This window comes from Loxodonta africana, chromosome 18 (assembly GCF_030014295.1).
Source record: "Loxodonta africana isolate mLoxAfr1 chromosome 18, mLoxAfr1.hap2, whole genome shotgun sequence".
Taxonomy (NCBI): domain Eukaryota; kingdom Metazoa; phylum Chordata; class Mammalia; order Proboscidea; family Elephantidae; genus Loxodonta; species Loxodonta africana.
Genome location: NC_087359.1, coordinates 31,997,829 through 32,015,044, shown reverse-complemented (window position 1 = coordinate 32,015,044; position 17,216 = coordinate 31,997,829). Strand labels below are relative to the sequence as shown.

General features: G+C 39.3%; 1 protein-coding gene across 6 annotated transcripts in view; it reads right to left on the bottom strand.

Moving 5' to 3' along the window:
* Positions 1-524: 524 nt before the first annotated feature.
* GJC1 (gap junction protein gamma 1) overlaps positions 525-17,216 on the bottom strand; it is a 39,714-nt gene continuing 23,022 nt past the window's right edge. For 3 of the 6 annotated variants that reach the window (XM_064271026.1, XM_010594520.3, XM_064271027.1), the window contains exons 2-3: positions 7,579-7,654; positions 5,042-6,748 (exon numbers count right to left, since the gene is read on the bottom strand). In XM_064271026.1, coding sequence (XP_064127096.1) covers positions 5,550-6,728 — 1,179 coding nt within the window. In that variant the 5' untranslated portion in view covers positions 6,729-6,748; positions 7,579-7,654 and the 3' untranslated portion in view covers positions 5,042-5,549. The other 3 variants (XM_023553751.2, XM_023553750.2, XM_064271025.1) reach the window with 3 other exon arrangements.

The following is a 17,216-nucleotide window of genomic DNA, read 5'->3' as shown; positions in this document are numbered from 1 at the left end:
TTGCAATAAATGCTACCCTTTCCTCAGCCTCTCCTACACCCTCCCCTTCTCAGAAGGTAGATTAGTCACCCCACTGAGGCAGACCACCTCAGAAGGCACTCCTGAGAAAAGAGCTCAAGAACCAAAGGCAGCAGGGACAAGGGTATGTTCCCAGCCTCCCCCTCCTCCCATACAAGGTCATCTATACCTCTCAGATTATGATGCCACAAACAGGCTGGCCCACTTGGCTACAGCAGTGCCAGAGCATTCTAACCCAGCCAGGGACAGATTACTCAATAAACAAGATACACACGGGCTGAATTGTGTTTACTTAGACTTATCTGTAGTGCACAATTTCACCTGAGTTTCACCACATCTTTGATCTTTGATATGGTGAAACCCAGGTGAAATGTGCACTACAGATAAGTAAACACAATTCAGCCCGTGTGTACTTTGCTTACTGTAAACTGGTACACACCACACTTGCTGGTTAATCCGCCCCTGAACCCAGCTATGAAAAAAGGCATTTCTTGAACCCAAATGTCTATTTGGAAAATTTTTCTGCTCATTCATTCCCACTGAGATCAACTTACAGCTGAATATATGCGAACAGGTTTTGGTACCAGGTTCTTTGTGTAAACCCTAAGCTCTACTGTATAGAAAGAACAGGGTAAAAATCCTCAATACGACATTTCCTGGCAGCTGGGTTTTCCATGGGTTTCAAGTTTGGGGAAAAGACGCACAGACCACAAATGAATCTTCTAAACTCTATTTGGAACTTAAAACATTTGGAACTGACAAAATCTCCCCAGAGACAAGGCCCTGAGCACAGAGTCTGTCTCCACCATGAAGTTTCACATTAACTCTACACAACAGAATCAGCAACAAGTGATCTTTGGCACTAGAACAGATAATTCTTTAGCTGTTCACACAATATCTGAACTCTAAACACATGACATTAGATGACTGAATAAAAAAGCTAATGTCTTTACATTTAAATTATTTTAAAGAGTTGGAAGTCCTAGCTAAGTTTTTCAGAATTAATATGCAAATCTTATTTAACACTTAGTGCCTGAGGTAGAGGGTTCCATAAGTTTATTAAAGAAAACACAACTGAGAGCACAATGACAAAAACATCTTCAACCCTGGAAGCATACAGCCAAAAAACCACTAGACCCCGAAACGCAGAATTCCTTTTTATTTCTGGAGTAGTTTTACACTGGAGTAAAACTCTTTATTTGGGCTCCTGAATTTTGGAATACTATAGATTGCGTCTTTAAAAAATAGGAATATTAAGGGAGAATGTGCACGAACTCAAGCCAGTTAACATCATTAAAAACAACAACAAAACAACTACGTTAGGGACAACAGCAAATAAAATTTTTTAAGTTCTCCATAATGTATGGCCCGAATGAGTGACAGGCATGTGATTCAACCTAATGATTTGAACATTTGATGGTGATTGTGAATTATTAAAGATTTATGATACATAAAACCAAACTCACTGCTGTCGAGTTGATTCCAACTCATAGAGAACCTACAGGACAGAGTGGAACTGCCCCATAGGGCTTCAGAGGCTATAAATCTTTAGGAAGCAGATTGCCACGTCTTTCTCCCAAAAAGCCGCTGATGGGTTCTAACCACTGCACCACCAGGACTCTCTTTATGATACATAGGTGAGTTGAAATTTTATTTCCACACACTGTACTTTGTAGGCCCAGTTATAGTAAGTCTACGACAGAGGCTTTGCTACTTTCAGATGGTAAGACTCTTCATGGGATTTCATGATTTTAAGATGATAAAAGACGCCACATACTTCTTTAGGATCTCAGAAGAATCAAGATTCCCTTCGCAAATTCCTAATCTCCAAAAACATAAAACAGCTTTAGGTAGGTTTCACTTAAATGCCTATTTGATCTAGTATCTGGAAGCTTTCAATCAAAATGACCAGCACCTGTGTATCTTTGACTTCAGGTCCTTTTCTCCACGGCCAGGTAAACCCTTTCATCTACAAATAGACATTTCTTGAAGTAGATTCAAGTATAACATACATGCCTTTTATTGAAGCCTGGCAGGCCAAAATTTTCTCATAAACTATAGATGCTATTTTTAGAAGCAGCTTGTCTCTTAAATGAGACAAAAAGCATAAAGGCATGGGCACTTAGAAGCTTAATGGGTTTAAATCATAGGTATGACTAATAGGAATAACATTTAAGTTCATTCTTGCTATAGACCCCTTAGAGTAAGTATTCTAAACAAGTGTTCTAAGCACTGAAGGACATCTCACTACCATCACACAGTTCTTTCACCTAGTATTTTGAAGCTCCAATTTCAGACAAATGACCAATAATAACAGGTAGTCTTTTATCACCTTTTACCAGATGCTCTCTCTAACTGCTTCATAACACCTCAGAGCTAAGTGGCTTCTGAAACTTGAAAAAGGTGATCTGCCTAATTTCATGCCATAAAGAAATGAGAGCAGAGGTACCTAATGCTGATTTTTTCCCTTTAAAGATATAAGTGCCCCTCTAAAAAACACATGTGGGATGATTCCTAAATTGTGAGAACCATTTTCTGGCGGTAAAGTTCACTTTTATCTAGAGTAAGGAATTCTATAATCATTAGTCAAGGAAATCCTCAACACAGCTGACTCTTTAAAATGAACAAAAACAGAAACAGATGAAACTAAGTCATATGCAAAGACAAAGCCACAAAACAAACATTAATATTAGGGGAAAATGTTACCTAATTTTCCCCTCAAATTTGAAGGAAAAAAACACCTGTTCCTTTTACAAATGTCTTCTGAATAACGGATTTTAATAAAGAAGAGCAAAGGACACTCTGCATTAGAATAAATCCAACAGCATGTTAAGGAACACACACATGCTGTTGATCATATCCTGATTCTGGCATGTGAAGGACTAAGCACTCAACTTCTATTAAGAGGAGAAGCAAATGCCATATGACAGTACATGTCTTACATGGCAATTCAAAACAATGTAAGTGATTCTGATTGGGGAAAAAAAACACCTGCCAACAGATTTTTGTACAAATACCCGCAAGTTTCAGAACCATACCTGAACAACATTTTTACAGATTCACTGTTTAATGTTTATGCTAGACACTGACAAGGCCATTTTCTTAATGTAGGTCCATGGTATGTCATTAGAGGAAAACGGCTTTGGCAAACGCATATGTTCAAAGGCTGAAAGAAAAGTACTAAGCAGGCAGTGAGAGTTGGGAAATCCATGTCATAATTAAAACTTAAGCAAGAGGGTAAAAAATAGAAGGGGGAAAAAAAAAGAACTATGAATATGCACACGGCAAGGTGACTCAGAATATTTTTCTTTACATTTTAAGAAGTTGAAGAATTTTCCAGACACAAAAGAGAAAATTCTCATCGGAACAGGCCATGATGGAACACCAGGGGCCCTGTGTAGAAACTAAGGGAATGCTTCTGGCACCAAATGTCTTTGCCTGGGTCTCCCTAGCATTTCTGCCTGACTCTTCTCCTCTCCATCACTTTCAAATTCCCAACCTTTCTGCTGGCGAAGCCACTCTGTTCTCCTTCAGGCTCTGAAAAGTGGGACCCAAGTGTATGTGTTATCTTTTGTCTTTCAATTAAGACATTTGCTTGAAGCTCTAGAGATATATGAATTAATTGGTAGTTCTTTATCTGGGCTAGGCTTACGTGCTTAAGATCTTGCCTGTTTTCTTAGAATTATTATAGAAATTTCCTTATTAAACATCTGGTTTGAGGGGAACTGTGCATGTCTATTAGCTAACCCATGATACGTATGTCATCTAAAGTTTTCCCTTCAGTCTCACCTGAGTTTAATTTTACTTAAGATGTTTATAGATCCTGAGGAGCCTCTCTCTAAACAAAAATTTAAAGAAAAGGAAAATAAAGGTAAATAAATGGATGGAAGATAAGCTTAGTGTCTCCACCATTGGCGAGGCAGCGAGATGCAATGGAGAAACAAAAACAAATCAAAAGAAAAAATAAAACCACACAAAAGATTCTGTGCTAGGATTATCCTGAATAATGAAGAACTGATATTTTAAAATTAAGACATAAAAAAATAGTTTTAGAATTTCAAAGATAGAAGTGGTTTGCAATAATCTTCTGTTGAATAAGAGTGAGACACTCAAAATGATCCCTGGTAGCACAAAGGCCCCGTTTAAACTCTTACCAAGCTATTACCCAGAAGCTCACAAATTATAAGACAACGTGAGCATGACTGGAGAGCAAAGCTTTCCAACATAGTACTGTGAGGTTGAAAATGGTAATTAAATACTGTAACTTATGAGTGTCATGTGAATATTCATGTTTGTCACTGACAAGTAGATATGTCCACAGGGAATAAATACAAAAATCCTCCTCAGGTCTATTTACGGGCAGGATCCCAGATCAGACTGGCCTCCCAGGCAGAAACCCACACTGGCACACTAAAAGTTCCACGGTAAATTATAAAAAATAAGGAATTTGAATTTAGGCCTTCTGCCACTTGCAGTACAAGTAGCTTTGAGTATTCTTAGCCTACAAGAAAATTTTTGTATTTTTAATGTTAACATATAAAAAGAAAATATCCATCGTAGGCATCCTAACAAACCAGAAGCAGATTTCTGGATAAGAGACTTAAGGCAAATCCAACGGGTCCACAGTTATCTCTAAGCGTCCTATCAGGGCTCATTTCCAGGCTTGGCTTTGGTTTCTGATAAAGTTCAGCACCAACTCTAGTGAGGTTCTTACGCTGCTATCAGATTGGGAGGCTCCTTTGTGTGTCAATTTTTTGAAGCAACATAAATTACGTACACACCATCAAAACATATATTGGCAATGCTTGACATGTAAAGGAATCCTGCAGTGAATCATTTATCTCTTCTGAAAATATAAATAGGTTTTCGAGACTGGATACAAACTCTGAGCACATGAACTAGATTCAAAGATTTCTCAGGTAAAAGAGAATCTCAGCCTCATTCTAAGGTGGGCTTTCATTCCAAGGCTGAAGGCTGACGACTCCTTCTCTGTCTCCTTACGTACGTGAAACCTTCCCTGCAACACAAGAGGCACTTTTATTAAGTGAACCAACTATTAAAACTCTAAACGCAGAGCAGAATTTGCTGAACAGAGTAATCACACTAGCCTAACAGGCATTACCTGTAAGGATTTTTTTTTCCTTTAATATAAAAGTATAACTACAGCAGTCCAATGTACAAATACAAAAGAAAAAAGTTCTCATACTAAAAAATGTACCATAATACTGTACATACAAAAACTGTTCAACAAGAATGATTTAAATATATCTGTTCTTCTCCAGATCTGGAAGACACAAGTGTATAGTTCTGCCACTGTATTATTGCTGAGAACATGTGCCCAGGAACACTGTGTTTCCCCCTCTGCGCCCCCTCATCCCAGTCCTGCCTCCAGAGGCCCCTGAGCTTGGATCATGAGCCAACAGCATCCCTGAAGATAACCAGAGCCAAATGTTTACTCAATGGAAGTCATTATTCAGTGAGCCGTTGCTTACCAGAAACTATGAAAAGCACAAATTTAAGTCCAGCCAAGATTAAATCCAGACGGAGGTCTTCACATCCCCTGATTTGCTACTGGCACTGCTTTTGTTGGACCCCACTTTGGCTCTTTTTTCCCGGGGACCGTGGGGATTGTTTTGGTGAGCATAGGCTTGGATTGCTAGATCCAAGCGTTCCTGAGCCATTCTGATCTCTCGTTGAAGAGTCTCCAGGTCAGCTGGGAGGTTTTCCTCATGGCTGCCATACTGCTGTTCCTGGGCAATGTTCGCCTTGTTTTGCTTGTAGGCAATCTTAGCATTGGACAGTTCGGTGTACTGCATTTGATCTGGTTTGACAACAATGTTATAGCCAGGGGGAGCAGATGGTGTATTCCAAGTGAAAGGATAATTATAAGCACCCGGATCTTCCAGTTCCCTCCTTTTACTGTTTAGTGAGTCTCGAATAGTCCCAAACCCTAAATGAAGCATCTCCCAAATGTTAAGCAATAGGCAAAGGCCTGTAACACCATACATTATCAGAAGGAAGATGGTCTTCTCAGTAGGTCTAGAAATAAAGCAGTCTATCTTATGTGGGCACGGAAGTCTGCTACACACATAAAATGGGTGGACTTGGAAGCCATACAGAAAATACTGCCCTATCAGAAAACCCACCTCAAACACCGTCCTTGCTAGCAACTGCAGCACATAGATTTTCATGAGTCCATCCTCCCGAATCTGCCGTCGGCCATCATGCTTGGGTTTAGGCTGGCTGTGCTCTTTATTTTCTTTTTCACTTTCTAATTCCATTTCTGGGTACATCATGGGGTCCTCTTCATGGTCCTCTTCTGTTTCTTCCAGAGCCCGGTGCTGTTTCCAACGCATGGCATAGGGTCTGCTCCGAGCTGCCTTCTTGTCTGCTGCACCGTGCTCCATTTTGGCAATCTTATGAATGGCGTAGCCCAAGTACATCACCGACGGGGTTGCCACCAGGATGATCTGGAACACCCAGAAGCGCACATGGGAGAGGGGTGCAAAGGCATCGTAGCAGACATTCTCACAGCCTGGCTGCTCTGTGTTGCATACGAATTTGCTTTGCTCGTCATAATAGATGGACTCTCCTCCTACTGCTGTGAGGACAATCCGGAAGACAATCAAAATGGTGAGCCAGATCTTCCCCACAAAGGTGGAGTGGTTGTGGATCTCCTCTAGCAGACGGGTCAGGAAGCTCCAGCTCATGGTGATTGAATTGATTTGTTCTGATGAAAACGGAAAAACACCAAAGGAAAATCAACAAATATTAAAACTATGACTATTTTTTTATTTATATCTCTAGGAACCACTTCTCAGCTTACTTAAAATCTAAACTCAAGGCTCATGTTGGAACAAATATTCCAATATGAAAAATAAGGTACAAGTGTATGTAGCTCTTCCACCCAGTCAAGGCAAGTCCATCACTGAGAACATAAAGGGAAAGTTTGGGTTGGACTTCACTGTGAAGAAGTAGCTTACCTTATAACGCTGTTTAGGAAACGCTTACATTTTGGAACGTGTAACAGACTGTTAAAGGGAATTAGGAGATGGTACGGCTGCAAATAGCTGGTAGCAATCACGAACCAAAACAAAAGATAGAAAGGAACTAAGAAGATACTCATTTCCTAGCTAGGCTGCATAACAGCAGATTCTAGGATTCTGATTTTGCTTAAAAGCCTAGAGTGAAATCTCTTGCAACAAACAGTATTACCTTTTTACTATATAACAAAATTTACAAATTATATTTCTGTATTTACGGTAGGTATTAAAAAATGTTTGCCAAATTGAACTATGAGGATAGTTAAGTCCAAGCACTAGGCAAATCCATTTAAAACAACATCTGAAAGAATAGTTTTATTCTGAAAATCTCAGATCTATGTCCCGAACCCTGGTAAAAACTATCTAAATGAGGTAATGTACATAAAACCCCAAATACAACCCCAAAACAAAGTACACTTAGCTTTTTTTTCTCCTTCTCTTCCTCCCTCTCCCAGTTTATTTCTGCAGATCACAGGTAATTTATCAGCACCACCAAGTCAGTTTAAACACACTTTACCTGTTATCCAGAATTTCTGTTACCCAAAAATTTCTTAGAGAACTGATGTTTTGCTTGTAACTCTTCCAGGTTCCTTCTGGAAGGGAGAAAGGAAAAAAAAAAAAAATGCAGGCCATAAGCTTCATCCCACAGAAAATAATGAATCACCAAAATGCCATTTTCAGGAAGAAACAAAGTTTTCTATGTACCACAAGAATAACAGAATGAGATGGAAACAGGCTTGAGTCTGAACACCGTTTTCTCCTCCTAATATGTGCAGTAGGAAAAACTACTAACAGTGACTTAAAGATTCTTAAGTCATTGTAGTCTAAGAATATATGACAGGAAGATGAGTCACTGGTGAAAATACGAAGCAGATGAACTTTGGCACCTATACAAAAAAAAAAAAAAAAAAAAGTCCGAGCTAATTTAAACCAGGGTCACTAAAGGCCTTGTGAAAACCTTCACCCTGAGTGCTTTACTCCCGCCCTATTCCGTAGAGCAGCCAAAACTTCTGTGAGCAGCCAACCAGGAGCAAGCTGTTTAGCTAAAACGCCCAACAGCTGGCTCTCAGTCACTGGGACACCCTCTCCACAGGAGGTGATTTATAGATTTAACTGCTCACAAAAATCACAGAAATAAAACACCTGCATTTTTACTGTGATAACAAAAACTCCAGGAAGAATTATTGTTCATTATCAAGTTCTAATAATTTTGAATTGCTAAGCGGACAAGATTTATCCATACTGTGCCAACTTTGTTCATTTACTATCAATTAATTTAACAAATTTAAAACAGTTCCTGAGTGATATGTGCTCACAGTAGTTTTATTTAAAAGTTTTTTAAAGATACAGAGAATAAAACTGAACAATTTCCAAAAGGTCAATAAGGAAGTAAGGAGAAAAAAGAAGTGCAGGTTTCGAGCCCAAGAGACAGAAAGGGCCACATGAACCAGCGACAACATCATCCTGAGACCAGAAGAACTAGATGGTGCCCAGCTACAACCGATGAGTGCCCTGACAGGGAACACAACAGAGAACCCCTGAGGGAGCAGGAGAGCACTGGGATGCAGATCCCAAATTCTCGTTAAGACCAGACTTAATGGTCTGAGACTGGAAGGACCCCGGTGGTCATGGCCCCCAGACCTTCTGTTGCCCCAGGAGAGGAACCATTCCTGAAGCCAACTCTTCAGACAGGGATTGGACTGGACAATGGGTTGGAGAGGGATGCTGATATGAGGAGTGAGCTTCTTGGATCAGGTGGACACTTGAGACTAGGTTGGCATCTCCTGCCTGGAGGGGAGATGAGAGGGTGGAGGGGGTTAGAAGCTGGCGAAAAGAACATGAAAAAAGAGAGTGGAGGGAGAGAGCAGGCTGTCTCATTAGGGGGAGAGTAACTGGGAGTGTGTAGCAAGGTGTATATGGGTTTTTGTGTGAGAGACTGACTTGATTTGTAAACTTTCACTTAAAGCACAATAAAAATCATTAAAAAAAAAAGTGTAGGTTTCTATATAATATGTAGGTGTCACAATTAACATACATAGAATCTGACCACACAAAGATCTCATCAAATGACTCAGGGCTTTGAGCTGGTTCTAACAAGCATGTCAAACAAGTTCCCAGGTGATGCTAATGCTGCTGGCTGGGGACTAGTTCTGAGAACCACTAGTAGAGCAGTGGTTCTCAAATCTTATCATGCATTAGAATCACCTGGGGGTCTTGTTAAACTGTAGATTCTGATTCAGTATATCTGGGGTGGAAATGCAAATTCTCAGCAGGGGATCAAACTGGAACCAGTTTAAGGCCCTACATGACTTAAGTCAATTCCCATTTCCAGGCCTGATCTCTAACTGAGCTTATCACTTCTCTTGCTGAATATACAACAGTTATAAAAACCACAAAATAAGTAGTATGCAATCATTAATGAGGTAAGCCAGATTTCCAACACAAAACTCCATGATTTACACCCACAAGTTCCCTGCAGGCTCAGATTTCCCCCAAACTACCACATTTAAAGCATTTCTTCCAAGGCCTGAAATTCTATTTGTCCCGATAAGTCAAAATCATGAAAATGAAATTGCTTATTAGTTAGGAAACTCATATTCTACATCTTCATCCCCACCGTAAAACAGGTGGATATCGTTTTAATAATTATTGCTATGAAAGAACTTCAACAGTTCAGCATCTCATACTGAACTGAAAACCCAACTATTCTGAGGGATTGGTGATAAACTCTTCAAAGCGTATGTATGTTATAAAGTAGCCATTTTAACACACTCAGAATTATGGATTGTGTACCTGGTTTTCCACAGGCATTCCTAAGAGCCACAGCACCTTATGCCTCTACCCTGAAGAGTCTCTGGAATGGGTATCCCTACAGTCGGTGCTTTTGGCCACAAATGTTCTACGGAGAGAAGGGAACATCTGGATACTTGGTTCTTGGGATGCTGGAGGTACATGGATTATTTTGTTTTCTTCCTCTTAATATCATTTTATTGTGAAACAAATATAACTTAAAAGAAACAAAAAACCCACAATCACAGCTCCTTAAAAATGTTTTGGTTTCCCATATTTCCTTCCAGTCTCTGTTCATACAAATACTCTTTCCAAGTGGTAAAATGGCACTAATTTACAAAGCTTCTTAGCAGTGAAATAAATTGTCTTGCATTTGTTTACTATTCATATTTCTTTTGTATAAAAGTGTTTAGTTACTTAATTCCAGCATCGCATAAAATGGGTGGCAGGCATTTTCTTCCTAAAAAAGAACAATCATGAGCTTCCTAAAATGAATGGCAGCATCACTACTGCTTTGATCTACATAGGAGTCAGTAGGTTTTTCTTAAATACTCTTCCCTTTCCAAATCTCATTCTGCTCTTTCCAAGTGCCCATTCTTGCTCTCAGTGGAATGTCAAATAATCCCTGGATGATGGCTCTGATATGGGAAACATTTCCAAAATATCCATCCATTCTCTAGGCAACTTCAGTTCCCCATCTCCTACACACACACTACAGCTATGCATTAACGAATTATCAAGAGAATAGTTAAAAAATGTCAGAGTGCACTGCTCAACCGGTGTGTGTGTGTGTGTGTGTGTGTGCATAAAATCATTTCAAGAGGAAAAGTAGAATGAACAGAGTGGTGAATTCTGGAATTAACATTTTGAAGCAGAATGTGACATTGCCAATTTGGCCTCGTTGTAGAGGAAAGCTAGTTCTTGCTCCAAAGAAGTTCCCTTCCTTCCAAACCATCATTTTGCTCTGCTATCAAGAGCCAAAAAGGAGCCCCGGTGGTGCACTGGTTCAGCGCTTGGCTGCTAACCGAAAGGCTGACGGTTCAAACTTACCAGCTGTTCTGCGGGAGAAAGATGTGGCAGTCTGCTTTTGTAAAGATTTACAGCCTAGGAAACCCTATGTATGGGGCAGTTCACTCTGTCCCACAGGGTCACTATGAGTCAGAAGCCACTAGATGGCTATGGTTTGGTTTGGTATCAAGAGCCTAAGATTCTGGACACAGTTCTAACTTTTCTGCTTCTGCAAATAGACTTGGTTATAGAGGAGGAGGTGAAAGTGTATAATTCACCTGTGGATTGCTCTCATGAAAAAAAAAAAAATTTTTTTTTTTTTTTATTGTGCTTTAAGTCAAAGTTTACAGCTCAAGTTAATTTTCATTCAAAAATTTATACACATATTATTTTGGGACATTGGCTGCAATCCCCACAATGTGACAGCACACTCCTCCTTTCCACTCCAGGTTCCCTGTGTCCATTTGACCAGTTCCCTTCCTGCCTTCTCATCCTGCTTTTGGACAGGAGCTGCCCATTTGGTCTCATATATCTGACTGAACTAAGTACATCCCTCACGTATATTATTTTTTGTTTTATAGTCCTGTCTATTCTTTGTCTAAAGGGTGCGCTTTGGGAATGGTTTCAATTCTGGGTTGACAGAGCATCTGGGGGCCATAGTTTCAGGAGTTCCTCCAGTCTCTGTCAGACCATTAAGTCTGGTCTTTTTAAGTGAATTTGAATTCTGTTCTACATTTTTCTCCTGCTCCGTCCGGGACCCTCTGTTGTGCTCCCTGTCAGGGTGGTCAATGGTGGTAGCTGGGCATCAACTAGTTCTTCCGGTTTCAGGTTGGTGAAGTCTGGTTCATTTGCTCCTTTAGTCCTTTGGGCTAGTATTTTCCTTGGGTCTTTGGTTTTCTTCATTCTCCTTTGCTCCAAGTGGGATGGGACCAATAGATGTATCTTAGATGGCTGCTTGCAAGCTTTTAAGACCCTGAACACTACTCACCAAAGTGGGATGTAGGACATTCTCTTTATAAACTATATTATGCCAATTGACCTAGATATCCCCCAAAACTATGGTCCCCAGGTCCCAGCCCCAGCTACTCTGTCCCTCAAAGTGTTTGGATGTGTCTAGGAAATTTCTTTGCTTTTCTTTGGTCCAGTTGTGATAGCTTCCCCTGTATTGTGTTTTATCCTTCCCTTCACTGAAGTTGATCCTTGTCTATTACCTAGTTAGTGATCTCCCTCTCCCTCCCTCCCTACCCTCATAACCATCAAAGAATGCTTTTTTCTGTGTTTAAACCTTTTCTTGAGTTCTTATAATAGTGGTCTCATATAATATTTGTCCTTTTGTGATTGCCTTATTTCACGCAGCATAATGCCTTCCAGATTCATCCATGTTGTGAGCTGTTTCGTGGATTCATCATTGTTCTTTATCATTACATAGTATTCCATTGTGCATATGTACCATAAATTATTTATCTATTCCTCTGTTGATGGGCATTTAGGTTGTTTCCATCTTTTTGCTATTGTGAATAGTGCTGCAATGAACATAGGTGTGCCTATGTCTACTTGTGTCATGGCTCTTACTTCTCTTGGGTATATTTCTAGGAGTGGAATTGCTGGATCATATGGTATTTCTATTTCTAGCTTTTTAAGAAATGGAGCTTCCTTAAAAAAAAAAATTTCTTTTCTGAAACCCATCTATGAATGGAAAAGGGCATGGGAGCATGTGACAAGGTGGTAGGGACAAGAGGGGGAAGGGCAAACACCTGAATGCCTTTTGCATTAGGGAAGCCCCAATTATTTACATGCTTTTACACTTAATATCTTTGTGAATGTATCCTTTATGCTTTGGTTGAATTAATCTATAAGTAAATTCTAAATGCTAGGAAGTAAATTCTAGCAAGCAGGATTACGAGGCCACAGGAAATGTAAACCTCCATGGTTCTTGCTTGGTATTGTCATTCGACTTGCCAAAAACTTACAATGCCACCAGCAATGAATTCTAACAACTTCATCTCAACCTTGTCAGCATTGTCTGCTAAGCTATTTTACTAGATGCAAAATGGTGTTTCAAAATTATGTCAATGTGTATGTCTTCAATAGTAAGGGATATACTTTTCTCCATGTTCTCCCTCTTTGTGAATTGTTTGTCTAAACTTTTGCCCATCTATCTGAGGAAGTACTCTTAATAACAATGCAGGCATTAAAAATTTGACATTTGATATAAATACCTTCTTGATTTATGGCCATCCTTTAAATTTTATTACCTTTATATAGTTACATCAATGTCTTGAATAAATTCAAAGGTAAGAAAGCTATTCTTTCTAGAATGGCTTTTTTAAAAGAGGATACTGTAATTCATAGTAGTCCACAATTTAAAAAATTCACATTAAAAAAAAAAAATCCCACACACTGAACTAAGTCATGTTGGCTTATATAACATTCATTGGACATAAATCAAATGTTCTATTTTTAGTCTATTTTCCAAATAACTACAGTTATAAATCTACCATGTCTTGTAATAGAAAACAGCATTTTAAAAATTAGCTGGTATGAACCTGGTAATAAATTCTATAATTCCACTCTGAAATTCTTTGTATTTGAAGAATGTTCTATGAGCTGTCTAACAGGATCAAATCAAAATTTACTGTATTTTTTCTGTAAAGCAGAGATCATAGGACTTTTGTGAGGATTAAAGCACATTATTTGGTTTATCTCAGGAGGTAGATTTTATTACTAAACCCATTTTAAAGATGAGGAACTGTGATATAAACAGCCAGTCTTGCTCCAGAGCCTGGGCTTTGAACCACTGGCAAAAAAAAGCACATTACAGATGGAACTCTATACAGGTTTCATATGAATGGAGAAGAGAGGGCCTCCTCAATTAATCTCTTCCCCAGGAACCCCATAACAACTTTTCATTCCAATAATATTAGCACTTATTCTATCAAAACAAAGCTAGTGGTACCGGTTTCTTCAGTAGAAGTATTAGCTTCTTGAGAGTAAAGCCCATGTTTTTAATTCTTTGCATCCCTAGCACCTAGTGTGCCACTCAGGACACAAAAGGCACTCAATAAATGTGTGCTATTTTATAGTGAGCCCCGGTGGCGCAGTGGTTAAGAGCTTGGATGCTAACCAAAAGTCAGCAGTTTGAATCCACCAGCTACTCCTTGGAAACTCTATCGGGCAGTTCTACCCTCTCCTATAGGGTTGCTATGAGTCAGAATTGACTCTTTGGCAACAGGTTTGGTCTTCTGGCTTGTATACGGAACTTCATATCTTGAATGAATTCATAGGAAGAGGAAAATGACACTAATGTAACCGTACTACCAGGCAGAATACAACGAATGGTACAAAACGTGAAAAAACATGGCGAAGGGAAAGGGATGAATTCCTGTGGATTAAAAAGTATCAAGGCTAAAAAGAAGTATAAAGGTTTACTGCAGAATGCAAGTGAGTCTTTAAAGGACAGATGTGGTTTCACCAGGCAGAGCTGGGGTAGGAAATAGAGGCCAGGCAGAAGGAAAAAACTGTGAGTGAAAAACTGCTCAAGAAGTTCCTTAGACAAGCACATAAAGGAAGGTGTTTGGGAAGTAGTTGGAGAGGGCCTTAAATAACACTGAAGAGCCTGAAATTAAAGCAGGTAAGTAAGTAATAAAAGGAGCAGATATGGAAGTCTGTTTCCATAAAGATTACAGCCTTGGAAACCCTATGGGGCAGGTTGTACTTTGTCCTATAGGGTCACTGAGTTGGAATCGACTCGACAGCAGTGGGTTCTGTTTTTTAAAGTACGTAATGGGGAGTCACTGGAGGTTTCAGAGCAATGTTCCTTAAATTCAGTTCCACAGACCATCTTCATCAGAATTATCTGGAATGTGTACTGAGAATACTGATTTCCAGGTCCTACCCATCCCAAACCAGGCCTAATTTAACCAATCTTCTACAGTCAGTCATTGAAGTTCTTTATAATATTATGTTATCATACTTTTATCTTTGTACAAATCCCCAACTCAGATTAAGGATAAATTTCTAGAAGGACTGTGGGGTCAACAGTTGTGTAAATTCTGAAAATATTTTGTGTTAATAAGAAAAAGTCAACTTCTGTCCATTATCTCTAAAAAAAATTACCAAATTATCTCTCCAAAAAGGCGGTGCTTATTTCTATTTCCTCTAGCAGAGTATGAGAATGATGGTTTTTCCACTCCCTCACCAATGATTTTAATATATTTTTTAAGAAACAAGGCTTGGGTTAATCTGATTTTAAACTATAAGGAATTCTAGTCTAAAATTCATTCATGAAATTAAAATTATCTACCATCAAGAAGCTTACAATCTACTAGGTTTATAGGAATTTACACTTTTAAAAAACTATAGCTGTATTCATGAGTTATTTAATGTACGATTACGTATGCTATGTAAAAGGGCCGTAGAGGAAGGTTAACCAGAAAAATCTGCTAAAATTTAAACACATTTTATAGTGCAGGGCCTCCACAGGGAAATGCTCACTCTCCAGCTTATCTGATTCATTTTTTCCATTACACTCTCTTCACTATAATGTTGGTCACAAAAACACTGTTAACTCTAAAACATCACTTTCATATATACATCACTGGGAAAGCCCCTCTAATAGACTAACATAAAAAAGTTCTCAAGGTTTCAGATCAACAACTAAAAAAAGATCTGTAACTGGTTCCTGTCCATTTTTAATGCTTGCTAAACATCAGGAAGGAGCCTTTGTGGCACAGTAGTTAAGCGCTCAGCCACTAACCAAAAGGTCAGAAGTTCGAATTCACCATCTGCTCCTTAGAAACCCTATGGGGCACTTGTACTCTGTCCTACAGGGTCACTATGAGTTAGAATCGACGCCATGGCAAGAGGTACGGTAAACAAAAGGAAACTAAGATTTTAAAACAAGTACTGCTATTCTAAATGTTTTATAAATTCAAGAACCATGTCCAAATGGGTCAGACTCATGTTTTAATCTCCTAAAACAAACAAAACCCCACAATGTTGTTGTTAGGTGCTGTCGAGTAGGTTTCGACTCATAGCGACCCTACGCACAACAGAACGAAACCCTGCCCAGTCCTGCATCCCATAATTGTTGCTATTTTTGAGCCCACTGTTGCAGCCATTGTGTAAATCTATCTCATTGAAAGTTGTCTTCTTTTTCGCTGACTCTCTGACTGGTCCCTCCTGATACCATGTTCGAAGTATTTGAGATGAAGTCTTGCCATGCTCACTTCCAAGGAGTACTCCTGCTGTACTTCTTCTAAGACAGACTTGTTCATTCTTCTGGCAGTCCATGGTATATATTCAATATTCTTGACCAACACCATAATTCTAAGGCATTGATTGTTCTTCAGTCTTCTTCATTAACAACCTGCAATATGCAGATGACACAAGCTCGCCTGCTGAATGTGAAAAGGACTTGAAGCACTTACTGATGAAGATCAAAGACTACAGCCTTCAGTATGGATTACACCTCAACATAAAGAAAATAAAATATTCATAACGGGACCAACAAGCAAGATCATGATAAAGAGAGAAAAAGACTGCAGTTCTCAAGGGTTTATTTTGCTTGGATCCACAATCAATGCCCATGGAATCAAACGATGTATATTGCACTGGGCAAATCTGCTGCAAAACCAAACCCATTGCCACGGAGTCAATTTCAACTCATAATGACCATACAGGACAGAGTAGAACTGCCTCATGGGGTTTCCAAGGCTGTAATCTTTCCAGAAGCAGACTGCCACATCCTTCTCCTGCAGAGTGGCTGGTGGGTGTAAACTGCTCACCTTTCAGCTTGCACCCAAGTGCTTTAACCACGCTCCACCAGAGCTCCTGCAAGTGTTGAAAAGCAAAGGTATCACTTTGAGGACTAAGATGCGCCTGACCCAAGCCATATTTTCAACCCTACAACAGATAAAAACAAACCCACTGCCATCAAGTCAATAGACCGTACTTTAAAATCTTCATTTCTTTTCAAAACAAAAACAAAACTCAGGGTGAACGGAAATTAACATTTGAGAAAAGTGATTCCCAACCCTGAATTTATAAAACTGAGAAAGAGCAAGCACAAGAGATTCTATTCCCAGGTCTGATCCAGGAGCTTCCAGAATAAGTCATTTTTATTTTTTCATCTGTGAAATAAATGGAGACTATCAGATTTTTTTTTGATTAGATGATTTCTAAGTTCCCTCCAGCGCTAACGTTTGATGGAAATTCCCTCAGGCAGAGTCAAATTCATAAAACAACCCATGATGTGGATTATGTGGCACTCAGAACTCTAGGGACAGGAAAGAAGCGACAGTAAAATGAAGCAATAACAAGATGTCAGATTTTCAAAAAGATATTTCCGAAACAGTC